The sequence below is a fragment of the Rhinoraja longicauda genome, chromosome 20 (genome assembly GCF_053455715.1).
Source record: "Rhinoraja longicauda isolate Sanriku21f chromosome 20, sRhiLon1.1, whole genome shotgun sequence".
Taxonomy (NCBI): Eukaryota; Metazoa; Chordata; class Chondrichthyes; order Rajiformes; family Arhynchobatidae; genus Rhinoraja; species Rhinoraja longicauda.
In genome coordinates this window covers 13791607-13813300 of record NC_135972.1, presented here as the reverse complement: position 1 = coordinate 13813300, position 21694 = coordinate 13791607, and the positions used below count along the sequence as shown (strand labels likewise).

General features: G+C 47.0%; 1 protein-coding gene across 2 annotated transcripts in view; it reads right to left on the bottom strand.

Moving 5' to 3' along the window:
• LOC144603574 (transcription intermediary factor 1-alpha-like) overlaps positions 1-19368 on the bottom strand; it is a 123299-nt gene extending 103931 nt beyond the window's left edge. For both annotated transcript variants that reach the window (XM_078416983.1, XM_078416982.1), the window contains exon 1: positions 18834-19368. In XM_078416983.1, the coding sequence (XP_078273109.1) occupies positions 18834-19101 (268 nt within the window). In that variant the 5' untranslated portion in view covers positions 19102-19368. The remainder of the gene's footprint in view (positions 1-18833) is intronic.
• Positions 19369-21694: the final 2326 nt, after the last annotated feature.

Below are 21694 nucleotides of genomic sequence, written 5' to 3'. Positions count from 1 at the left end.
CAATTGATCGGGTAGATGCACAAAGCCTCTTGCCCAGAGTAGGGGAATCGAAGACCAGAGGGCATAGGTTCAAGGTGAAGGGGAAAAGATTTAATAGGAATCTGATGGGGAACTTTTTCATTCAAAGGGTGGGTGGGTGTATGGAACAAGCTGCCAGATGAGGTAGTTGAGGCTATGACTGTCCCATCGTTTAAGAAACAGTTTGACAGATACATGGATAGGACAGGTTTGGAGGGATATGGACCAAGCGCAGGCAAGTGGGACTAGTGTAGCTGGGACATTGTTGGCTGTTGTGGGCAAGTTGGGCTGAAGGGCCTGTTTCCACACTGTATCACTCTATGTCTCAGCTTTCCTAAGTTCCCACCTCAGTACATTACCGATTCAAATTCTGTTTGTGACTGCAAATCACTGAGAAAGTGTTTGGCTGTTTAGGAAGGGCAGGCTCGATTTTATTATTTAAGAGTAAATTGGATAGGTATATGGATGGGAGGGGATTGGAGGGTTATGGTCTGAGAGCAGGTAGATGAGACTAGGTCAGAGAAAGTGGTCGGCGTGGACTGGTAGGGCCGAACGGGCCTGTTTCCGTGCTGTAATTGTTATATGGTTATTATATGGTTATACAGTGGCACAGCTGGTAGGGTTACTGCCTCACAGTGCCAGAGACCTCAGTTCGATCCTGACCTCAGGTTGATTTTGCACGATCGCTCTGTGACCACGGGGGTTTCCTCCAGGCACCCCGGTTGCATTCTCCCAGGTATCAGCAATCTCATCAGCGTGTGCTCATTTATTATTGACTCCTATGAACACAGTAAGACGCTCAACCAGTGAGAAATTAAGGAGTGCGGGTTTGTAGGTTGATTAGGCCTCTGTAAATAAGGCCCTGGTTTGTAAGGAGCGGATGCGAAAGTGGAATAACACAGAACCTGTGTGTACAGGTAGGTGATCGATGGTCAGCATGGACTTCATAGGAATTTCTTAGTGCAGTGTCATAGCCCAAATCATCTTCAATTGCTCCATCAGTGAGATTCCTTCCACCGCAAGGTCGGAACTGGGGATATTCAATAACAACCGCATAGCACTCAGTTACACTTGCAGCTCATCACCCCGATTCTGGCCTCTCTCCACTGGCTCCCTGTACGGTACAGAATCAACTTCAAGCTCCTCCTATTCACGTATAAAGTCCTAAATGGACATTCCCCCCCCCTACATCAAAAATCTTCTAACCCCCCTCTCTAACTCCAGGTCCCTCAGGTCGGCTGACTTGAGGCTACTCACTATCCCACGGTCTAGGCTTAAGCTCAGGGGTGACCGCGCTTTTGCGGTTGCAGCTCCTAGACTGTGGAACAGCATCCCTCTCCCCATCAGAACTGCCCCCTCCATCGACTCCTTTAAGTCCAGGCTCAATAGGGGTATTTCTACTCCCTAGCATTTGAGGCTCATTGAGGAGGCGCTGTGAACTATTTGCGTGCTACTGTACGTTTCATTTTTTTCCTTAGTACCTAATCAGATGTACAGCACTTTGGTCAACGTGGGTTGTTTTTAAATGTGCTATACAAATAAAATTGACTTGACTCGACTCCTCAAATGAACCAGCCTGTGCCTGCATGCAACTCGACCACTTTCAGGCATGGACTGAAATGACAAGCAACACTCACAACACACAAGTGTCAGACAACGATCATCTCCACATGAGTGTGAAAACGCACACTTACAGATTCAGGAACAGTTTCTTCCCAGCTGTAATCAGGCCACTGAAAGGTCATCTCATCAGCTCGAGTGCAGTCCCAACCTCCCATCTACCTCATTGGAGATCTTTGAACTATCTTTAATCGGACTTTATGGGACTTTATCTGGCACTAAATGCACTCCTGCACCTATTGTGCCCATTATCCTTTATCTGTGCACTGTGGACAGCGTGACTGTAATCGTGTATCGTCTTTTCTTTGACTGGGTAGCATGCAAACAAAAGCTTGACGAAGGGTCTCGGCCTGAAATGTCACCCATTCCTTCTCTCTCCAGAGATGCTGCCAGTCCCACTGAGTTACTCCAGCTTTTTGTGTCTATCTTCGGTTTAAACCAGCACCTGCAGTTCCGTTCCACACATAACGCTTTCCACTGTTCCCCGCGGTACACGTGACAATAATAGAACTAAACTACAAAATATAGCCAAACGATGCCGGAAGCATTCAGCAGGTTGTGTAACTTGGAACGAGAAATACGGTTTACAAAGGGTCCATGACTTAAAACATTGACTTTTTTTTCTCTCTTTCCACGAATGTTATCTGATCTGCTCAGTGTCCCTGTGCTCAGTGACCACGGTTTACTTGTGACTCAATGGCATTACAATCGCCGAGCCCCCCACCAACGATAACTGGGGGTGTCGCTGATCAGATGGCTACCCGGCACGTAAACGCCGCAAGAACAGGGCGCTATCCTGCTGGCAGTGATTCACTTCCTGACAACAAGTCCGTGCCACCATCTGCAATGCACAGGTCAGCAGTCTGACTGAATAACGCTCCACTTGCCTGGACAAGCACATCTCCAAGTAACGCCTCAGCAGCTTTGCAGCACTCCACCCACCTCACTAAACATTCATTACCTCCTCTACCGGCAGTATTAACCGTCTACAAAAAATACATTGCAGTCTGAAGAAGGGTCTCGACCCGAAACGTCACCCATTCCTTCTCTCCCGAGATGCTGCCTGACCTGCTGAGTTACTCCAGCATTTTGTGAATAAATCGATTTGTACCAGCATCTGCAGTTATTTTCTTATACATTGCAGTCACTCCCTCGGGCGATTCCGATTCTCAGCACCTCCAAAACCTACAGCCTCTACCCCCGAGCAGAAAACAGGCACCACCCACAGATTCCCCTCCAAGTTGCACACTGTCCCACGAATTAGTAGGCTGAGCTGTGGTGAGCGTTCATTGGCTCTGGGCCTATACTCGCTGGAGTTTAGAAGAATGAGGGGGGGGAGGAACCTCATTGAAACATGCAGAATAGCGAAAGGCCTGGATAGCGTGGATGTGGAGAGGATGTTTCCACTAGAGGGAGAGTCTCGGACTGGAGGTCATAGACTCAGAATTAACGGACGTTCTTTTAGGAAGGAGGAGAAATTTATTTGGTCAGAGGGTGGTGAATCTGTGGAATTATTTGCCACAGAAGGCTTTGGAGGCCAAGTCAGTGGATATTTTTTAGGGAGAGATAGATAGATTCTTGATTAGTGCAGTTGTCAGAGGTTACGGAGAGAAGGCAGGAGAATGGGGTTACAAGGGAGGGATAGATCAGCCATGATTGAATGGCAGCGTAGACTTGATGGGCCAAATGGCCTAATTCTACTCCTATCACATGACCTTGTGACCTTCCGACTGTCATGACTTGGAAAAATCTCATCTGTGCTTCCCCTTCACGGGGACTAAACCTTGGAACTCCATCTCCAACAGCACTGTGAACAGTTTCAGAAGGATGGTGGGGGCCCAATGCAGCAGTTCATCACCAGCTTTGAAGGGCAATTGGGGATGGGGGTCAATAAATGTGACCTAACTGCTGATAACCAAATCGCAAAAAAAAGATGCACAAATGGGAAATTGCTCCAATAATCTAACAAGCTGCAATAATGCTTTCAAAGCCGATCTCCCATCTCTCCATCAGACGCCTGCTCCCATCCCCTCTCCCACAATCCACCCTGCATCAAGAGTGTGAGCTTCCACACCCACCTCCCTTCCACTCCAGGAGTACGAGAGCTCGCTCTCACTTCCAAGGCCACTCCACCTTTGGCACCAGAAGGCCAATATCACCCCTCAGGAGACCTGAGACCCCAGTCTTTGCCAATTCGGTCATAAAAATAGAGAAATTCTAACTGAAACTCAAGAATCCAGATAGTCATAGAGTCATATGAATCTCCAATGTCAACAACTGGCCCAACTTGCCCACACCGGTCGTCGGTCAACATGTCCCAGCTACACTCATCCCACCTGCCCGCGTTTAGTCCATATCCCTCCAAACCTGTCCTATCCATGTACCTGTTATTTAAATGTTGGGATAATCCCTGCCTCAAATACGTCCTCCGGCAGCTTGTTCCATACACCCGCCACCTTTTGTGTGAAAAAGTTACCCCTCAGATTCCTATTAAATCTTTTCCCCTTCACCTTAAACCTATGTCCTCTGGCAGAACATCACCTTACTTGGCAGTTTGCAGCCCGGTGGTATGAACGTCGACTTCTCCAACTTCAGATAGCTCCTCTGTCCCTCCCCTCCCCTCCTCCTTCCCAGATCTCCCTCTATCTTCCTGTCTCCACCTATATCCTTCCTTTGTCCCACCCCCGACATCAGTCTGAAGAAGGGTCTCGACCCGAAACGTCACCCATTCCTTCTCTCCCGAGATGCTGCCTGACCTGCTGAGTTACTCCAGCTTTTTGTGAATAAATCGATTTGTACCAGCATCTGCAGTTATTTTCTTATACCTTACTTGGAGGATATCCTTGGGGAAATCTCCAATGCGGTTGCATGGATAAAACGTTGAATTGAGAAGGGGGTGTGCTCCAGGATGGGATTATACCGTAGTCACCCCCAATAGTGGGCAAGAATTAGAGGAACAAATATAAAGAGAAATCATAGATAGGTGTAGAAATAAGAGGATGGTAATGAAAGGTGATTTTAACTTCTTTAAAATCGACTGGGTCTGCCTGAGTGTGAAGGGATTGGAAGGGGCAACATTTGTTAAGGGTGTCGAGGAAGATAAGCAATCTGTAGATGGTCCTACTGGAGAAGGCCACCAGGGTAAGGGGCTGGGGCTGCACTTGATCTACTCTTAGGAAATGAAACTGGGCGAGTGGTTGATATGACAGTAGGTAAACATTTTGGGATCTGCGACTACAATTCAATTTGTTTCAAGACTGTTATGGCAAAAGATAGGAATGCAGTATTTAAAGTTGGGTCCATTGCAGGCATATAACGTTGGGGTCCATTGAAGAGTCTGAAGAAGGGTCTCGGCCCGAAACGTCACCCATTCCTTCTATCCAGAGATGCTGCCTGTCCCACTAAGTTACCCCAGCATTTTGCGTCTATCTATGGCAAAAGACAGCACTGGTCCTCAAGTCAAAGTCTTAAATTGGTGGAAGACTAAATTCAATGGCATCAAACAGAAACGCGCAAAGGTTATTAGGGCTAGGCTGGTTGCATTTAATGACAATTTCGGCAAATGGGAGGGTTTCCGCAGGAAGAGTTCAGTTCCTGGTCCTGTTAGAGAGAAGGGCAAGGGAGCAAGATTAGGGAACGTTGATTGATGAGGAATGTTGAAGGTCTAGCCAAGAAAAAGGAGGCATGTATTAGTTGTAGGTAGCTGGGATCAAGCAAATCCTGTGGGGATACACAGGATGAAGGAGTACACAATGGAAATTAGAAGGGCATAAAGGGGCAACGAGGTATACCTAGTAGACAAGATAAAGGAGAAATCTCACAATACGCTATTAATGCGATCAAAAAGATAGCCAGGGAGAGAATAGGCCCGATTTTGGATCATTGTTGCGATCTATATGCGGAACTACAGGAAATAGGCAAGGCCTTAAATTAATACTTTTTGTCTGTATTTGTCATGCAGAAGGACACAGAGGCTAGTGAGTTCAGGGTGATATCCTGGAACATATCAACATTACCAAGGTGTTGGAGTTCTTGAAACACAATGTTGGATAAGTCACTAGGACCTGACCAAATATATCCTCGAATGTTATGGCCAGCAAGAGAGGAGATGGCCGAGGCTTGGGCAGAGATTTGTATGCCTTTGTTAGACATGGGTGAGGTACAGAGACTGGAGGGAGGCTAACATTGTGCCTTCATTTACGAAGGGCAGCAGGGATAGGCCAGGGAACTATAAGCAGGTGAGCCTTAAATCACTGTGTATTGAAAGGGCTTCTGAGAGACTGCATTTATTGGTATTAAGAAAGGCAAGGACCAATTAGGGAAGCATGTTTTGTGCATGGGAAATCATGTCTCATGAATTTGCACAAGCTTCCAGAGGAAGTGGAAGAGACAGAAATAGTAACAACATTTAATAAGCACCTTGCTAGATACTTAAATAAGCAGAACATAGTGGGATATGGAAATAATGCAGGCATGTGGGGTTAGGTTAGATAGGCCTGATGGTCAGCATAGACACCGTGGGCCAAAGGGCCTGTTTCAATCGTGTGCAACCATCTTTATAGCGAGGCTGTGCACAATGGCAGGTCCACTGGGCAGAAGCAGTAACACTAGCAGTGCCATATCCTGGTTAAAATGCAACAGTGCCACGTGTTTTTATTCTGGAAAGTTTGCCATCCTGTCATGGCACACAACAATAGATCCTGATATCAGATGCTTCTGGCCGAAATGAACTGCAAAGCAATTCACCTTCGGAGGTCGCAGCTTAATTCAGAATACCCCACTCCGCAATGTGGTTGGCAGGTTTTTATCCACCCACCAAATACTAGTCAAATGGCAATGCTCATAGTCAATAGACAATAGGTGCAGGAGTAGGCCATTCGGCCCTTCGAGCCAGCACCACCATTCAATGTGATCATGGCTGATCATTCTCAATCAGTACCCCGTTCCTGCCTTCTCCCCATACCCCCTGACTCCACTATCCTTAAGAGCTCTATCTAGCTCTCTCTCGAATGCATTCAGAGAATTGGCCTCCACTGCCTTCTGAGGCAGAAAATTCCACAGATTCACAACTCTCTGACTGAAACAGTTTTTCCTCATCTCCGTTCTAAATGGCCTACCCCTTATTCTTAAACTGTGGCCCCTGGTTCTGGACTCCCCCAACATTGGGAACATGTTTCCTGCCTCTAACGTGTCCAACCCCTTAATAATCTTATACATCTATCTCATGACGTGAGCCCAATGCCGACTAGCAGGTAGAACAAAGAAGATAGAGCAGTACAGCACACGAACAGGCCCTTCGATACAGAAAACTTTCATGCCAAACATGATGTCAGGTCAAACTAATCTCCTCTGCCCGCATGCGAACCATACTTCTCAATTCTCTACCTAGCCATGTGCCTATACAAAAGGGTCCGAAGAAAGGTCTCAACCCCAAACGCCACCTATCCATGTTCTCCAGAGATGCTGACTGACCTGCTGAGTTACACCAACACTTTGTGTCCTGTTGCGTTCACTTTGCAACCCACCACTGTGTGGAAAAACTTGCCCCACACATCTCCTTTCGATTTTTCCCCTCACCCTAAAGCTACTACAGTCTTTGACATTTCCACTGGGGAAAAAAAAAGGTTATCTATGCCACTCATAATTTTAGGCAAGAGAATGAGTCTTTTACTTTATTTTAGTTTAGAGATTTGGAGATCGTGGAAACAGGCTCTTCGGCCCACGAGTCCGAGCCAACCAGCGATCCTCGAACGCCAACACTATTCTACACACACTAGGGACAATTTAGAATTTTACCAAGCCAATTAACCTACAAACCTGTATGCCTTTGGCGTGTTGGAGGAAACCAGAGCACCCGGAGAAAACCCACACAGGCCAAGGGGAGAACGTACAAATGCCATATGCACCCGTAGACAGGATCGAACCCGGATCTCTGGCGCTGTAAGGCAGCAGCTCTACCTCGGCGCCACTGTGCAGCCCGAAAAAATTGCTTTACATAGGAGCTCTGTGTCTAGTAAGCAGAGATTTTAACCCAGTCATCTGCATAAAATATGAATCCTTGGTAAAAAGCCAGCTGGCACATAGTACCTTTCAAACACAAGAAATAAAAGACCGTCCCAGTCCCTCACCCTGGTGGCTCATCCTTTACCTCAACTTTCCCGCTCCAACCCCATATCCCTTGACTTCCTTTGCAACGATAATAAAGACTCCCTTGCTAAGTTGGTTTGATAATATTCACCACTTGTGCTGAGGAGATAATAATATGCATCTCTTGTGCAGAACATTTGCTCACTCCTTCTCCCTGGCTTAAAGAGTAGAGAAGCAGAGAATTAGTTAAATCTCATGAGACTATTATAAGCTTTTGTTCGGAGAGATTTGAATGTCCTCCAAGGAGAGACAAAGTTAGCATTTAAGCACAGAGAGTAATTAAGAAGCCAAATGTAAAATTGGCCGTTACTACAAGGGGCATACAGTGTAAGAGCAGGTGCAACCACTGAACTGTACGCAGGTTTGCTCTCCATAATTAAAGGAGGGATGTATTGGAATCAGTGCTGCAAAGGCTCCTTGTGATCCCTCAGTGGTGGGAGTTGCCCCTTGTGCACAGGTTAAACAGAATGGGGCAAAACTCTGTAAGATGACATTACTGAAATACAAGAACTTTAGGGCAGATGCTGAGAACCACAGTCCAAAACGAGGGGTAATGACTCAGGATGAGGTTGGCCATGCATGAGAAAAAAGAACGACCAGGGCAAAATCGTGCGTAGGAACTGCAGATGCGGGCTCATACCGAAGATGGACACAAAGTGACGGAGTATCTCAGCGGGTCAGGCAGCATCTCTGGAGAAAAGGAATGAATGGGTGACGTTTTGGTTTGGGTTGATCATGAGTCTCAAGAAGGGTTTCAACCCATTCCTTCTCTCTAGAGATGCTGCCTGTCCCGCTGAGTTACTCCAGCATTTTGTGTCCGCCTTTGATTTAAACCAGCCTCTGCAGCTCTTTCATACACACGATACCTGACCCACGGTTACTCCAGCATTTTGTGTCTATCTAAGGCAAGATCATTCTGAGTAGACTTGGACTTGGTCCAACTCCCACTTCATAATGATGTGGATGAAGGAACAGGATATATTATTTGGAAATTTGCTAACAATACTAAATTGGTAGTGTAGAGTTTTATGAAGGGGCTGCAAAAAAGGCTCCAAGGTGACCGAGATAGGTTAAACGATTCGCAAAAACTTGGCAAATGTAATATAAAGTGGGAAAGGGTGAATCATTTGATTCAGTAGGAAAAATAGAAAGAAAGGTGTGTTATTTAAATGGTGTTTGATAGAAAATAGTAGATGTTGTGACTCAGGTGTTCTTGTTCACCTGTTACGAACAGCGAAAGAGCAGGTGAACAAGGAGTTACGGAGCTTAGGAAGTTCGGCATGCCTCCTACAAATCTCACCAACTTCTACAGATCCACCATAGAAAGCGCTTTATCGGGCGGGATGCATCACAGATGGTTTGGGAACAGCTCCATCAAAGACTGCAAGAAATTGAAGAGAATCGTAGATGCAGCCCAGACCCATCAAAGAAACCAACCTCCCTTCCATTGACTCCATTGACACCTCACGCTGCCTCGGCAAGGCCAGCGGCATAATGAAGGCCGAGTCGCACCTCGGCCGCTCTCTCTTCTTCCCCTCTCCCATCAGGCGAGCGGTACAGAATTGTGAAAATATCACAAAATGCTGGAGTAACTCAGCAGGTCAGGCAGCCTCTACGAGAGAAGGAATGGGTGACGTTTCGGGTCGAGACCCTTCTTCAGACTGAATCCAGTCTGAATTTCATCAGTCTGAAAAAGGGGTCTTGACCCGAAACGTCACCCATTCCTTCTCTCCTAGATGCTGCCTGACCTGCTGAGTTACTCCAACATTTTGTGATACCTTCGATTTGAACCAACATCTGCAGTTATTTTCCTACACAGAATTGTGAAAATGCACTCCTCCAGATTCAGGGACAATTTCTTCCCAGCTGTTATCAGGCAACTGAACCATCCAACCAACAACAAGAGAGCCGTCCTGGGCTACTAGCTACCTCAATGGAGACCCTTGGACTATCTTTAATCAGACTTTACGTTGCATTAAACGTCATTAACGTTATTCCCTTTATCATGTATCTGTACACTTTTGATGGCTCAATTGTAATCATAATATACAGTCTTTCTGCTGACTGGTTAGCACGCAACAAAAGCTTTTCACTGTACCTCAATACACTTGACAACACACTAAACTCAAATGACACATTGGACTTGATTGCAAGAGGATGAAACCAGAAGCAAGAATGTCCTGCTGCAATTTAAGGGCTTTGGCGGGATCACACCAGGAGTGTCCGCAGTTTGGTCCGCTTATCTAATAATAATGCCGCTGCCACAGTGGGAATGCAGTGAAGATTCACCTGACTATATTTGGGGAATGGCAGGACTGCCATTTGAGCAGTGATTAACTGAACCAGGTCACTAACTGGAGACACAAGAGTGAGGGGTGTTGGCATTTGTTCCACCAAAATGCAAGAAAGAACACCACAGGAGATCCTTCTTCCCTGTGGCTATCAAACTGTACAACTCCTCCCCCTTCTGGCGTGGGGTCGACCGAGACTGACTCCCTTTCCCCCTCACCCCAATTTTTGTACATCCCCAATCCTTCCCACTCGTCACTTTAATTTCATGTTTCGTGGATTTTGTGTTTTTATGACTGTTGGCAGATCCATTTCCCTCCTGGGATAAATAAAGTTCAGTAGTATCCTATTGCTTCCTATTTAGAACGAGCTGCCAGAGGAGGTAGTCGAGGCAGGTACTCTCACTACATTTAAAAGACATTTGGACAGCTACATGAATAGGAAAGGTTTAGAAGGATTACGGGCCACAAGGGGGCAGGTGGGACTAGCGTGGATGGGGCAGCTTGGTCGGCATGGGAACGTTAGACGAAGGGCCTCTTTCCACGCTGTTTGACTCCATGAGCGTCAGTCCTTGCACTTGCCCAATGGGGATATGAGGCTCTTGCTGTCTCTGAATGAAAATAGAGATGACAAGGGGAGGGCCAAACACACCACAATGCTGCAGGGCAAGGTTCATTCCAGTAACCACAGCAAAGAGGAACATAGCAGGTAAAGAGGGGAACATAGTTTGTGGTCATTGATATTATTCTCTGCAGGCATGAAAGACGTGAATGGCTGCATTGTCTGCCTGGGGCCAGAGTTAAAGAGAGGAAATAGAAGTGGGAGGGGAAATAGCCAGCAGTAATGGTCCAAATAGAACCCAAAAACCGGCAGGACAAGAAATGGCTGTGCCAAAGAAATGTGAGCAACTGCAGCCCAAATTAAAAAGAAAAAAACCTACTAAAGATAGTAATCTTTGGATGACTACCTGAGCCACATGCAAATTGGCAATGGGGTTAATAAGATGAAAGATTTGAATGCATGGCTCAAAGATTGGCGTAGGAGAAGTATGAACGATGGTGTAGGAAGAAAACTGCAAATGCTGGTTAAAATCGAAGGTAGATACAGAATGCTGGAGTAACTCAGCGGGTCATACAGCATCTCTGGAGGGAAGGAATGGATGACGTTTCGGGTCGAGACCCTTCTTCAGGCTAATGCCAGGGGAGGGGGCAGGACAAAGATAGGATGAAGTCGGAGACAGGAAGACTAGTGGGAGAACTGGGAAGGGGGAGGGGATAGAGAGGGAAAGCAGGGTCTATCTGAAGTTAGAGAAGTCAATGTTCATACCGCTGGGGTGTAAACTACCCAAGCGAAATATGGGGTGCTGTTCGTCCAATTTGCGCTGGGCCTCACTCTGGCAATGGAGGAGGCCCAGGACAGAAAGGTCAGATTGGGAATGGGAGGGGGAGTTGAAGTGCTGAGCCACCGAGAGATCAGGTTGATTAAGACGGACTGAGCGGAGATGTTCAGCGGAACGATCGCCGAGCCTGCGCTTGGTCTCGCCGATGTAGAGAAGTTGACACTAGGAACAGCGGATACAGTAGACGGTGCAGTGTGGGGATCGGTGCTGAGACTTGCTGTTGCGATACAGGTTAGCGGCTTGCATACGGATATTAAGAGGTATGGTTAGTAAATCCGGAGATAATCAGTCCCCAGATTTACTGACCTGCAAGTATTAGAGGAAGGTCACCCAAGATACAACAGGATATGGATCAGCTGGAAAGCTCAGCAGAGGCTGGCACGTGGAATTTAATTCTAACAAGTGCAAGGTGAAATATGGAAACAAGGAACAGCGGATGCTGGTTTACACACAAAGTGCTGGAGTAACTCAAGAGGGTCAGGCAGCATCTCTGGAGAACATGGATAGGTGACGTTTTACAGTAAATCGAGAGCCTTCTTCAGGTATGAGATGATTAATTTCGAGAAGTCAAATACGTGTTGGATATATACAACAAATGGTACAATGCTAAGAAACGTTGCTGAACAGAAGGACATTCAAGTCATGATTCTTTAAAAGTGGCAACACAATTCTGTAGAGTAGTGAAGAAGGGATATTTAACGTTTGTCTCCCATAGAACCAGGGCAGAGAATATAATAGTGAATTAATGGCACAAATAGAAATAAATTTGAGTATAGAAGTTGGGAGTTCATGTTGCAGCTGTGTAAGACATTTGTGAGGCCGCATTTAGAATATTGTGTTCAGTTCTGGGCACCATGTTACAGGAATGATATTGTCAAGCTTGAAAGGGTTCAGAAAAAAACCCCGAGGATGTTGTCAAGACTAGAGGATGTGAACTATAGGGAGAGGTTGAGTAGGCTGGGTCTCTATTCCTTGGAGTGTGGGAGGAAACCGGAGCACCCAGAGAAAACCCCATCCAGGTCACGGGGAGAACGTACAAACTCCGTACGGACAGCACCCATAGACAGAATCAAACCTGGGTCTCTGGCGCTGTAAAGCAGCAAGTCTACCAGTGTGCCACCCAAAATGGATGGAGCTAAAAAACAGAATGGGGCAGAAAACATGAGGTGGTGCATACATGTACCACTATTCTCAGGAGGCCTCAGGGCACAGTATTATTCAGAAAATTGGAGGTCCATGTAACAAGGGTAATGCAACCCGTAACGTCGCCCATTCCTTCTCTCGAGAGATGCTGCCCGTCCCGCTGTGTTACTCCAGCTTTTTGTGTCTACCTTCGGTTTAAACCAGCATCTGCAGTTCCTTCCTGCATGTAATGCAACAATCATTGGATATTGCAATCCAATGTAGATTGAACAAAGCAAATGAGCAGTAAGATTGCAGAGGAAAGATTTATGGAATCTGTCCAGATCAAATGTTGATCAACCAGCAAGGGACAGGTTATTTTACACACAAAACTATTAAATAAAAAAAGGATTAATTATCGACCTGGGAATTATAGGGCCTTCGGGGAACAGTGATAATATAATAGAGTTTTATACAGATACTGAAAGTGATTTAGTTCAATCTAAAATCAGAGTCTGAAATCCAATTAAAAACAACGTACCAAAGAACCGCAGATGCTGATTTATACCAAAGATTCCCGAAAGAAGGGTCCCGAACTGAAACGTCACCCACCCTTTTTCTCCAGAGATGTTGCCCGACCTGCTGAGTTACTCCAGTATTTCATGTCTATCTTTGGTCTAAAACAAAGTATCTTAGAGTGAGGTAGACTTGGCTTTGGTAGATTGGGACACGACCTGAAGAGCCATCACCATAAACAAGCAATGGCAAACATTCAAAGAACTATTACAAAGTTTATGATTTTACATCCCTTTGAGACCAGAACACCTTGAGGGAAAAGTGATCCAGTCATGGCTAACAATGCAAGTTAAAGACAGTCTAGGTCGTTCTGCTATAGTTGTATTCCTAAGAAACCTTGTGTTAGAGAAAATCACATAAAAAAAGATAATTGTGTAAATGGGGGAAGGGAAGTTAATGGCGGTAGAGTTGCAGCCTTGCAAAAAGTTATTTTTCCCACATGATTGTCAAAAATAAAGTCCTTTTACTAGCTATCAGTTTATTTTTGTTACTGCAGGCTAAACATATTGAAGGCCGCATGTCACATGCCAATAGAAGCAATCGATTGTCAATTAATAGACAATAGACAATAGGTGCAGGAGGAGGCCATTCGGCCCTTCGAGCCAGCACCGCCATTCAATGTGATCATGGCTGATCATTCTCAATCAGTACCCCGTTCCTGCCTTCTCCCCATACCCCCTGACTCCGCTATCCTTAAGAGCTCTATCCAGCTCTCTCTTGAATGCATTCAGAGAATTGGCCTCCACTGCCTTTTAATGGCCTACCATGGTGAAAGCAGCAGCTATGTTAAGAGACAATGGTGTCTGATTACTGTGGTTTCCAAAGGTGATGGAAAGACTGGAGGAAAGACTCGGTGCTGAGAGCTCTCTTATGCCTGCATTAAGGAGGCAATTAAACACACCTGAGCAATTACAGACACCTGTGAAGCCATGTGTCCCAAACATTATGGTGCCCTGAAATGGGGGGGACTATGTATAAACACTGCTGTAATTTCTAGATGGTGAAACCAAAATGTATAAAAATGGCCTTTATTAAAATCTGACAATGTGCACTTTAACCACATGTGATTTTTTTCTATTACAAATCTCAAATTGTGGAGTACAGAGGCAAATAAATAAATGATGGGTCTTTGTCCCAAACATTATGGAGGGCGCTTTATACACACACTGAAATTTTGTTTCTTGTTTATTTTATTGTTTACAGTGTACTATGTTTACATTGTTTAAATCTTTGGTTTAAACCAGCATCTGCAGTTCCTTCCTACACACTGTTTACATAATTGACTGACATCTATTACAAACCCACTTACTCCCACAACTATCTCGACTACACTTCTTCCCACCCTGCTTCCTGCAAAGACTCAATCCCCTACACCCAATTCCTCCATCTACACCGCATCTGCCCCTAAGATGAGGTGTTCCATAGCAGGACATCCAAGATGTCCTCGTTCTTTAGGGAACGAAGGGGTTCCCCTCACCCGTCAGAGATGAGGCCCTCACTCGTGTCTCCTCGGTACCCCGCAGCTTCGCCCTTGCTCCCCCTCCCCTAGTCACAACAGAGACGGAGCCCCCTAGTCATTACCTTTCACCCCATCAGCCGTTGCATACAACACATAATCCTCCAAAGTTTTCGCCACCTCCAGCGGGATCCCAACACTAGTCACATCTTCCCATCTCCACCCCTTTCCGCCTTAGGCAGAGACCGTTCCCTCCTCAACTCCCTGGTTAACTCATCCCTTCCCTCCCCAGGTACCTTCCCCTGCAACCGGCTTGCACCATGGTAGGCCATTAAAATTGACAATTGATTGCAACTTGCAACACATGCCCCTATACCTCCCTTGTCTCTGTCCAGGGACCCTGACAGTCCTTTCAGGTTAGGCAGAGGTTCACTCGCATCTCCTCCAAACTCATCTACTGTATCTGTTGTTCAAGATGTGGAATTCTTATACATCGACGAGACCAAAAGATATACTGGCCGATCGTTTCCCTGAACACCTCCGCTCGGTCCGCCTGAACCAACCTGATCTCCCGGTTGCTAAGCACTTTAATTCTCCTTCCCATTCCCACACAGACCTTCTGTCCTAGGTCTCCTCCATTGTCAGCGTCAGGCTAAATGCAAATTGGAGGAACAGCATCTCATTTTTCACTTGGGCAGCTTACAGCCCAGTGGTATGAATATTGATTTCTCTCACTTCAGGTAGCCCCAGCATTCCCTCTCTCTCTCCATCCCTCCCCCACCCAAGTCGCACCAGCTTCTCGTTTTCACCCAACAAACAGTTAACAATGTTGGCCTGTTTCCTTTATCATCATTACTTTTTTGCATATCTTTCATTCATTATACTTTATCTCTCTGTATTTCTCGTTTCCCTTATCCCTAACCAGTCTGAAGAAGGGTCACCCATTCCTTCTCTCCAGAGATGCTGCCTGTCCCGCTGAGTTACTCCAGCTTTTTATGTCTATCTATGTTTACATATTCCGTTGTGCTGCTGTAAGTAAGAATTTCATTGTTCTATCCGGGACACACATGACAATAACACACTCTTGACCTTCCCGATTTCCCCTTTACATTTTCCATTCCCTTCCAGGCTTTTGGCTGTGGTACCATGTCTTTGTTTTAAATCTTATTGTGCTTTCTATGCCTCCAGTCATCCAGGGAACTAGATTCGCCAATCCCGCCCTTTTTCTCTGTGGTATCATGTTTATTCTGAACCCTTTTTAATCGCCTTCTCAAAATGCCCTCCATTTACCTTGAAATTGGGACCTAATTTTACCCAGTCTTTTAATGCATCGATGCCCAAATTTATGCAAACAGTTTTAGTTACAAGTTATGGTCATTTTTTTTTTAATGATGCAAGTCACTTTTTGTTTTATACAGATATTTCATCTGTTGATATAGTGTCAGAAGACTGGTGAAATTCACCAGGAAACCAGTGATTTGTGTTACTGCATTGTGGTTAACGTGAGATAACTACACAACACAAAACAGGCTGAAAACAGAGTGCCTCCCTCGAGATTTAGGTAACCCGAGCTGTACATTGATCTTTGGCTATTCTCTGATTAATTGTGACTGCCCCATACAGCTTAATACTTGAACGTCATTTTTTTTGGGGGGGGGAGTGGTTATAAAAAAAAATTATAAAGAATAATAAGAAGAAATATTAATCAGACACACAAACAGCCAGCTCTATCCACCGTGTTACCCACGGATTGTGAGTGCTTTTACCGCGATGTCACCGTGCCAAATACATCCCATCCATCCTCCGAAATCCCCCCGCTGCTTCTGTTTATTCGGAGCTTAACCAAAGCACGGATTAAATTACAGGGCGGCAAATTCGCGAGGGAAACACACACACGCACACACACACACACATACATACACACACACATACATACACACATACACACACACATACATACACATACACACGCACACACGCACACACGCACACAAACACACATACACACACAAACATACACACACACATACACACTCACACACATACATATATACACACACACAGACACACATACACACACACAGACACACACACACATACACACACACACACACACACACAGCCAGGCGGCTTTGGTAGAAAGGGAAAATGCTCTGCATTGTGATGAGAAGCCGGCCCGGTGTGAGAGGGGGGCTGGCTCCCTGACATTGTCCATTACCGGCACGCTATTCTCCTCTCCACCAAGGTGGCGTGGCTGCTAAAGTTCTAGTTGTAACACACACCTTCAAACGATTCACACCCTTTGTAATTGGGCACGGGTCAGAGTGGGCGAGAAGCGAGCCTTCAAATGTCAAATGTCAAATGTCAGTGTCAGTTGTAGTGGGTGTGTATACACACACACATATATTCACGCACACAGTGTACACACACACACACATATATATATACACACAGTAAACAAACACACACATATATATATTCACACACACAGTATACACACACATATATATATTCACACACACACCCATATATATACACACACATATATATATATATTCACACAGTAAACACACACCTACATACACACCGCAAACACACACTAAACGCACACAGTACACACATATATACACACCTATATACACACACACGCATTTTGCCACAGTAAACACATACACACCTACATACACACACCGTAAACACACACTAAATGCACACAGTAAACACACACATGCACAGTACACACAGTAAATACACACACATCTAGATACACAGTATACATATGTGTATATATATTTGCATATCCATACATACAGCCCTTTGCCCAAAATACAGAGTACATACACACAAATATGCACACACAGTGAATACTCACAATCTTTTCCCCTAGTTCCACACACACACATACACACACACACACACACACACAGACACACACACACACACATACAAAGTCCTTTCCACCATTTACACACACACAGTACATACACACGCATAGACAAAGTACATCTCCATAGCCACAGTCACACACAGTCCTTTCCCCGGCTCAGTACAGTGGCGGTGGTGTTGTTGTACAGGGGGGGGGGGGGGGAGGGGGTAGCGGACCAGTCCCACCGCTCTGTGACTGTGAGTGACCAGGAGCGGCTTTGACAAAGGCTTGGACACTGGGCCCGGTGCAAGCCTGGGGCTTGGTTGTGTGCACTGGGGCTTGGCAGTCCGTGCATTGTGCAAGGGGCGAGGGTTCAAGGGCTTTACCCCTTTCCCTCCACCCTCCCCTCCCTTCACCCTCCCCCCCCCACTACCCCACTCAACCATTCCCTCCCTCTCAACCCCCTTCCTCTGCCTTTCCCTCCCTTAACCTACACCACTTCCTCCCCTTCACACACACACACCCTCCTCCCATCTACACTTTCCATTCTACCCTCTCCCTCCCTCCCTCCCCTATCCCCTCCTTCCCTCCCCTATCCTCTCTCCCTCCCTCATCCCCTCCCTCCCTCCTTCCTCCCCTGCCACCCTTCTACCCCTCCCCTACCCCTCTCCCTATCCCTCCCTCCCTCCCCTACCCCTCTCCCTCCCCTACCCCTCTCCCTCCCTCCCCTACCCCACCTCTCTCTCTCCCTCCCTCCCCTACCCCTCTCCCTCCCTCCCCTACCCCTCTCCCTCCCTCCCTCCCTCCCCTACCCCACCTCTCTCCCTCCCTCCCCTACCCCACCCCTCTCCCTCCCCTCCCCTCCCTACCCCACCCCTACCCCACCCCTATCCCTCCCTCCCCTACCCCACCCCTATCCCTCCCTCCCCTACCCCACCCCTACCCCTCTCCCTACCCCTCCCTCCCCTACCCCACCCCTCTCCCTCCCCTCCCCTCCCTACCCCACCCCTACCCCACCCCTATCCCTCCCTCCCCTACCCCACCCCTATCCCTCCCTCCCCTACCCCACCCCTACCCCTCTCCCTACCCCTCCCTCCCCTACCCCACCCCTACCCCTCTCCCTACCCCTCCCTCCCCTACCCCAACCCTCTCCCTCCCCTACCCCACCCCTACCCCACCCCTATCCCTCCCTCCCTCCCTTACCCCTCTCCCTACCCCACCTCTCTCCCTCCCTCCCTCCCCCACCCCTCTCCCACCCTCCCTCCCTCCCCTCCCTACCCCACCTCCCTCCCTCCCTACCCCACCCCTCTCCCACCCTCTCCAGGCCAGGGGGTACTCACTGTGGTGCTGTAGGAGCGACGAGTCGGCCAGGCTGCCAGCGCCCTGCAGCACTAAGTGCCTCTGAGGTTCGGGCAGACACTTCTTGCAGAAGGAGTGCAAACATGGCAGCAGTTTGGGATCCCGACTCTGGAAATTCTGGTTGCAGACGGCGCAGGTCTCCAGCAGGTTGAGCTGGGCTCTGTCCGCCCTGTCTCCCTGCTCCCTGCTCTCTGCTTCGTTCCCTGTGTTGAGCCCGGGCTCCTGCTGCGGGCTCTCACACTCTGCCATCCTCACTCACTCACACGGCTGGCTGGCTGGCTGCTCTCTCTCTCTCTCTCTCTCTGCGGCTTCAAGCTGGCGTCGCCTGCTCTGCAATTCCCATCTGTGTGTGTGTGTGTGTATGTAGTATGTGTGTGTGCATGTAGTATGTGTGTGTGTGTGTTCCTGGCCTGGAGAGTGGAGGAGGCGGGAGTGGAGGGAAGGGGAGGGGAAGGGAGGGGAGGAAGGAGGAGGTTGTTATTTAATCCAGCCACATATGTGGCGGCCGCCGCCGCTGCTGCTATTGCTGTAGCTGTAGGAAGCGCTTGTCTTCACCGAGGGCGTTCAGATCAAACGCAGGAACTGCTCCATCTCTCGGGCACACAGCGCCAGTGGGGAAGCTGCCGGGCCACGACGTTCAACGGCTGCACACACGTCAGTGCCACTGGCTGCATTAATATTAATAACAAGGTCCCTTCTCTCCATTCAATGGGGACTAGTTAGTGCATCTCAGGCTAGTCCAGTAACGGGCGAGGACATCCACAAGGCAGCTGCGACTCTCTCCTAAATAGTTGTAGAGCTAAACCAGCTCTATATATAACTCTGCCCTAAATAGCTGTACAGTTGTAGATATAACTCTGCCCCAAATATCTGTACAGTTGTAGATATAACTCTGCCCCAAATAGTTATACAGTTGTAGGGCTATAACTCTGCCCCAAATAGTTGTACAGTTGTAGAGCTATAACTCTGCCCCAAATAGTTGTACAGTTGTAGATATAACTCTGCCCCAAATAGTTATACAGTTGTAGACATAACTCTGCCCCAAATAGCTGTACAGTTGTAGAGCTCCACCAGCTATAACTCTGCCCCAAATAGTTGTACAGTTGTAGAGCTAAACCAGCTATAACTCTGCCCCAAATAGTTGTACAGTTGTATATATAACTCTGCCCTAAATACCTGTACAGTTGTAGAGCTATAACTCTGATAGGTATGTGTGAGGTGAACGACAGCAACAAAATAGAAAGTCTCAAGAAGGGTCCCGACTGCCCACAGCCTCCACAGATGCTGCCTGACCCGCTGAATATCTCCACCACTCTGTGTCCTGCTCATACAACTGAGACTATTGGCTTCCACACATGCCAGGCGGTGCAGGTCAATGGGATGGGACTTTTCCTTCTAAACTGTATCTAGAACCTTTTAAGTTCAGAACTTCTCCAACTTTTAAGCACTTGCTAAATGTCCTCTCTTTCACCTCTTCTGTTTCAAGCGGGGCAGACTTGTCTCTCGGGTCTGTTGGCAGAACAGGAAAACTCTCATTCGCTCCTAGTAAATCCAGATCTTGAAATCTTTCTTCCGAGCCAAGGGTACAAATTGGATTGATTTTGAAAGAGATCAGAGTCGGGATCAGCGGCTGATCTCCGAATAGGAGCAGAGGTCAGATCATAAGGGGGTCGTTTATTCTATCATTGTTACCATGAACGTTTTTTTGGTGACGGTGGGCGCACATGTACCTTTATAAAGTTTAACGGCTTTATTCCGGCCACGTGACACGAACCTTTTTTGTCTTCAAATAAAAACATTGGTTACGAATATAAATTATACATATTTCTCTAATATATAGAGAAATGGTGGGGCCACACCTGGAGTATTATGTGCAGTTCTGATCTTATTTGTTCTTAAGTACATTGGAGCAGAATTGGGCCATTCGGCCCATTAAGTTTACTCCACCATTCCATAGTGACTGATTTCATAAGGTCATAAGGGATCAGACCAGAATTAGGCCATTCAGCCCATCAAGTCTACTCTGCCCTTCAATCATGGCTGATCTCCCTCAAACGCCACCCATTCCTTCTCTCCCGAGATGCTGCCTGACCTGCTGAGCTACTCCAGCATTTTGTGAATAAATACCCTCACAGATGTACCAGCATCTGCAGTTATTGTCTTATACTTATATATATCCCTCCTAACCCCATTCCCCACCCCATAACCCCCGACACCCATACCAATCAAGACTCTATCTCTGCCTTAAAAATATCCATTGACTTGGCCTCCATACCCATCTGTGGTAATGAATTCTGCAGATTCACTCTTTCCCTCTCAACTACTATCAATCTACCTTCTCCTTTATCCCCATAATCTTTTGACACCCTTACTGTAAATTAATACTTCACAAACTCTTAAAGCGTACAACATCTTTTAATGATAGCACAGCGTATTACATACATCTTCAAGCACTGGCTACGTTCCTCTACTGAACTGTACCCAGGAAGGGAAGGCGTTATGATTGATGTTAACTAGGCGGGGTTAATGGTACTGAGGTAACTATGTTATTGGTTGCATATAAACCATCTACATCCTTCCCCCTAGAAAATTAAACAGATTGTTGTCACAACAACAGAATTAATAACAGAATTAAGCAAAATCGCCATAGCGCACAGGTGGCTTACTAATCCGGCCCGAGCGCGTACGAATGTCTCCCCCTCCCCCCGAAAGAGCAGAAGAAACCGGAGGACACGAGGCAGCAGGGGAACCAGGGAAGGGAGGTGCGGTGGTAGAACCGGGAGAGTGGGAACCGGCAACAGGGGACCCGCGCAGAGGGGAACCGGGCGCGCGATATGGGGAC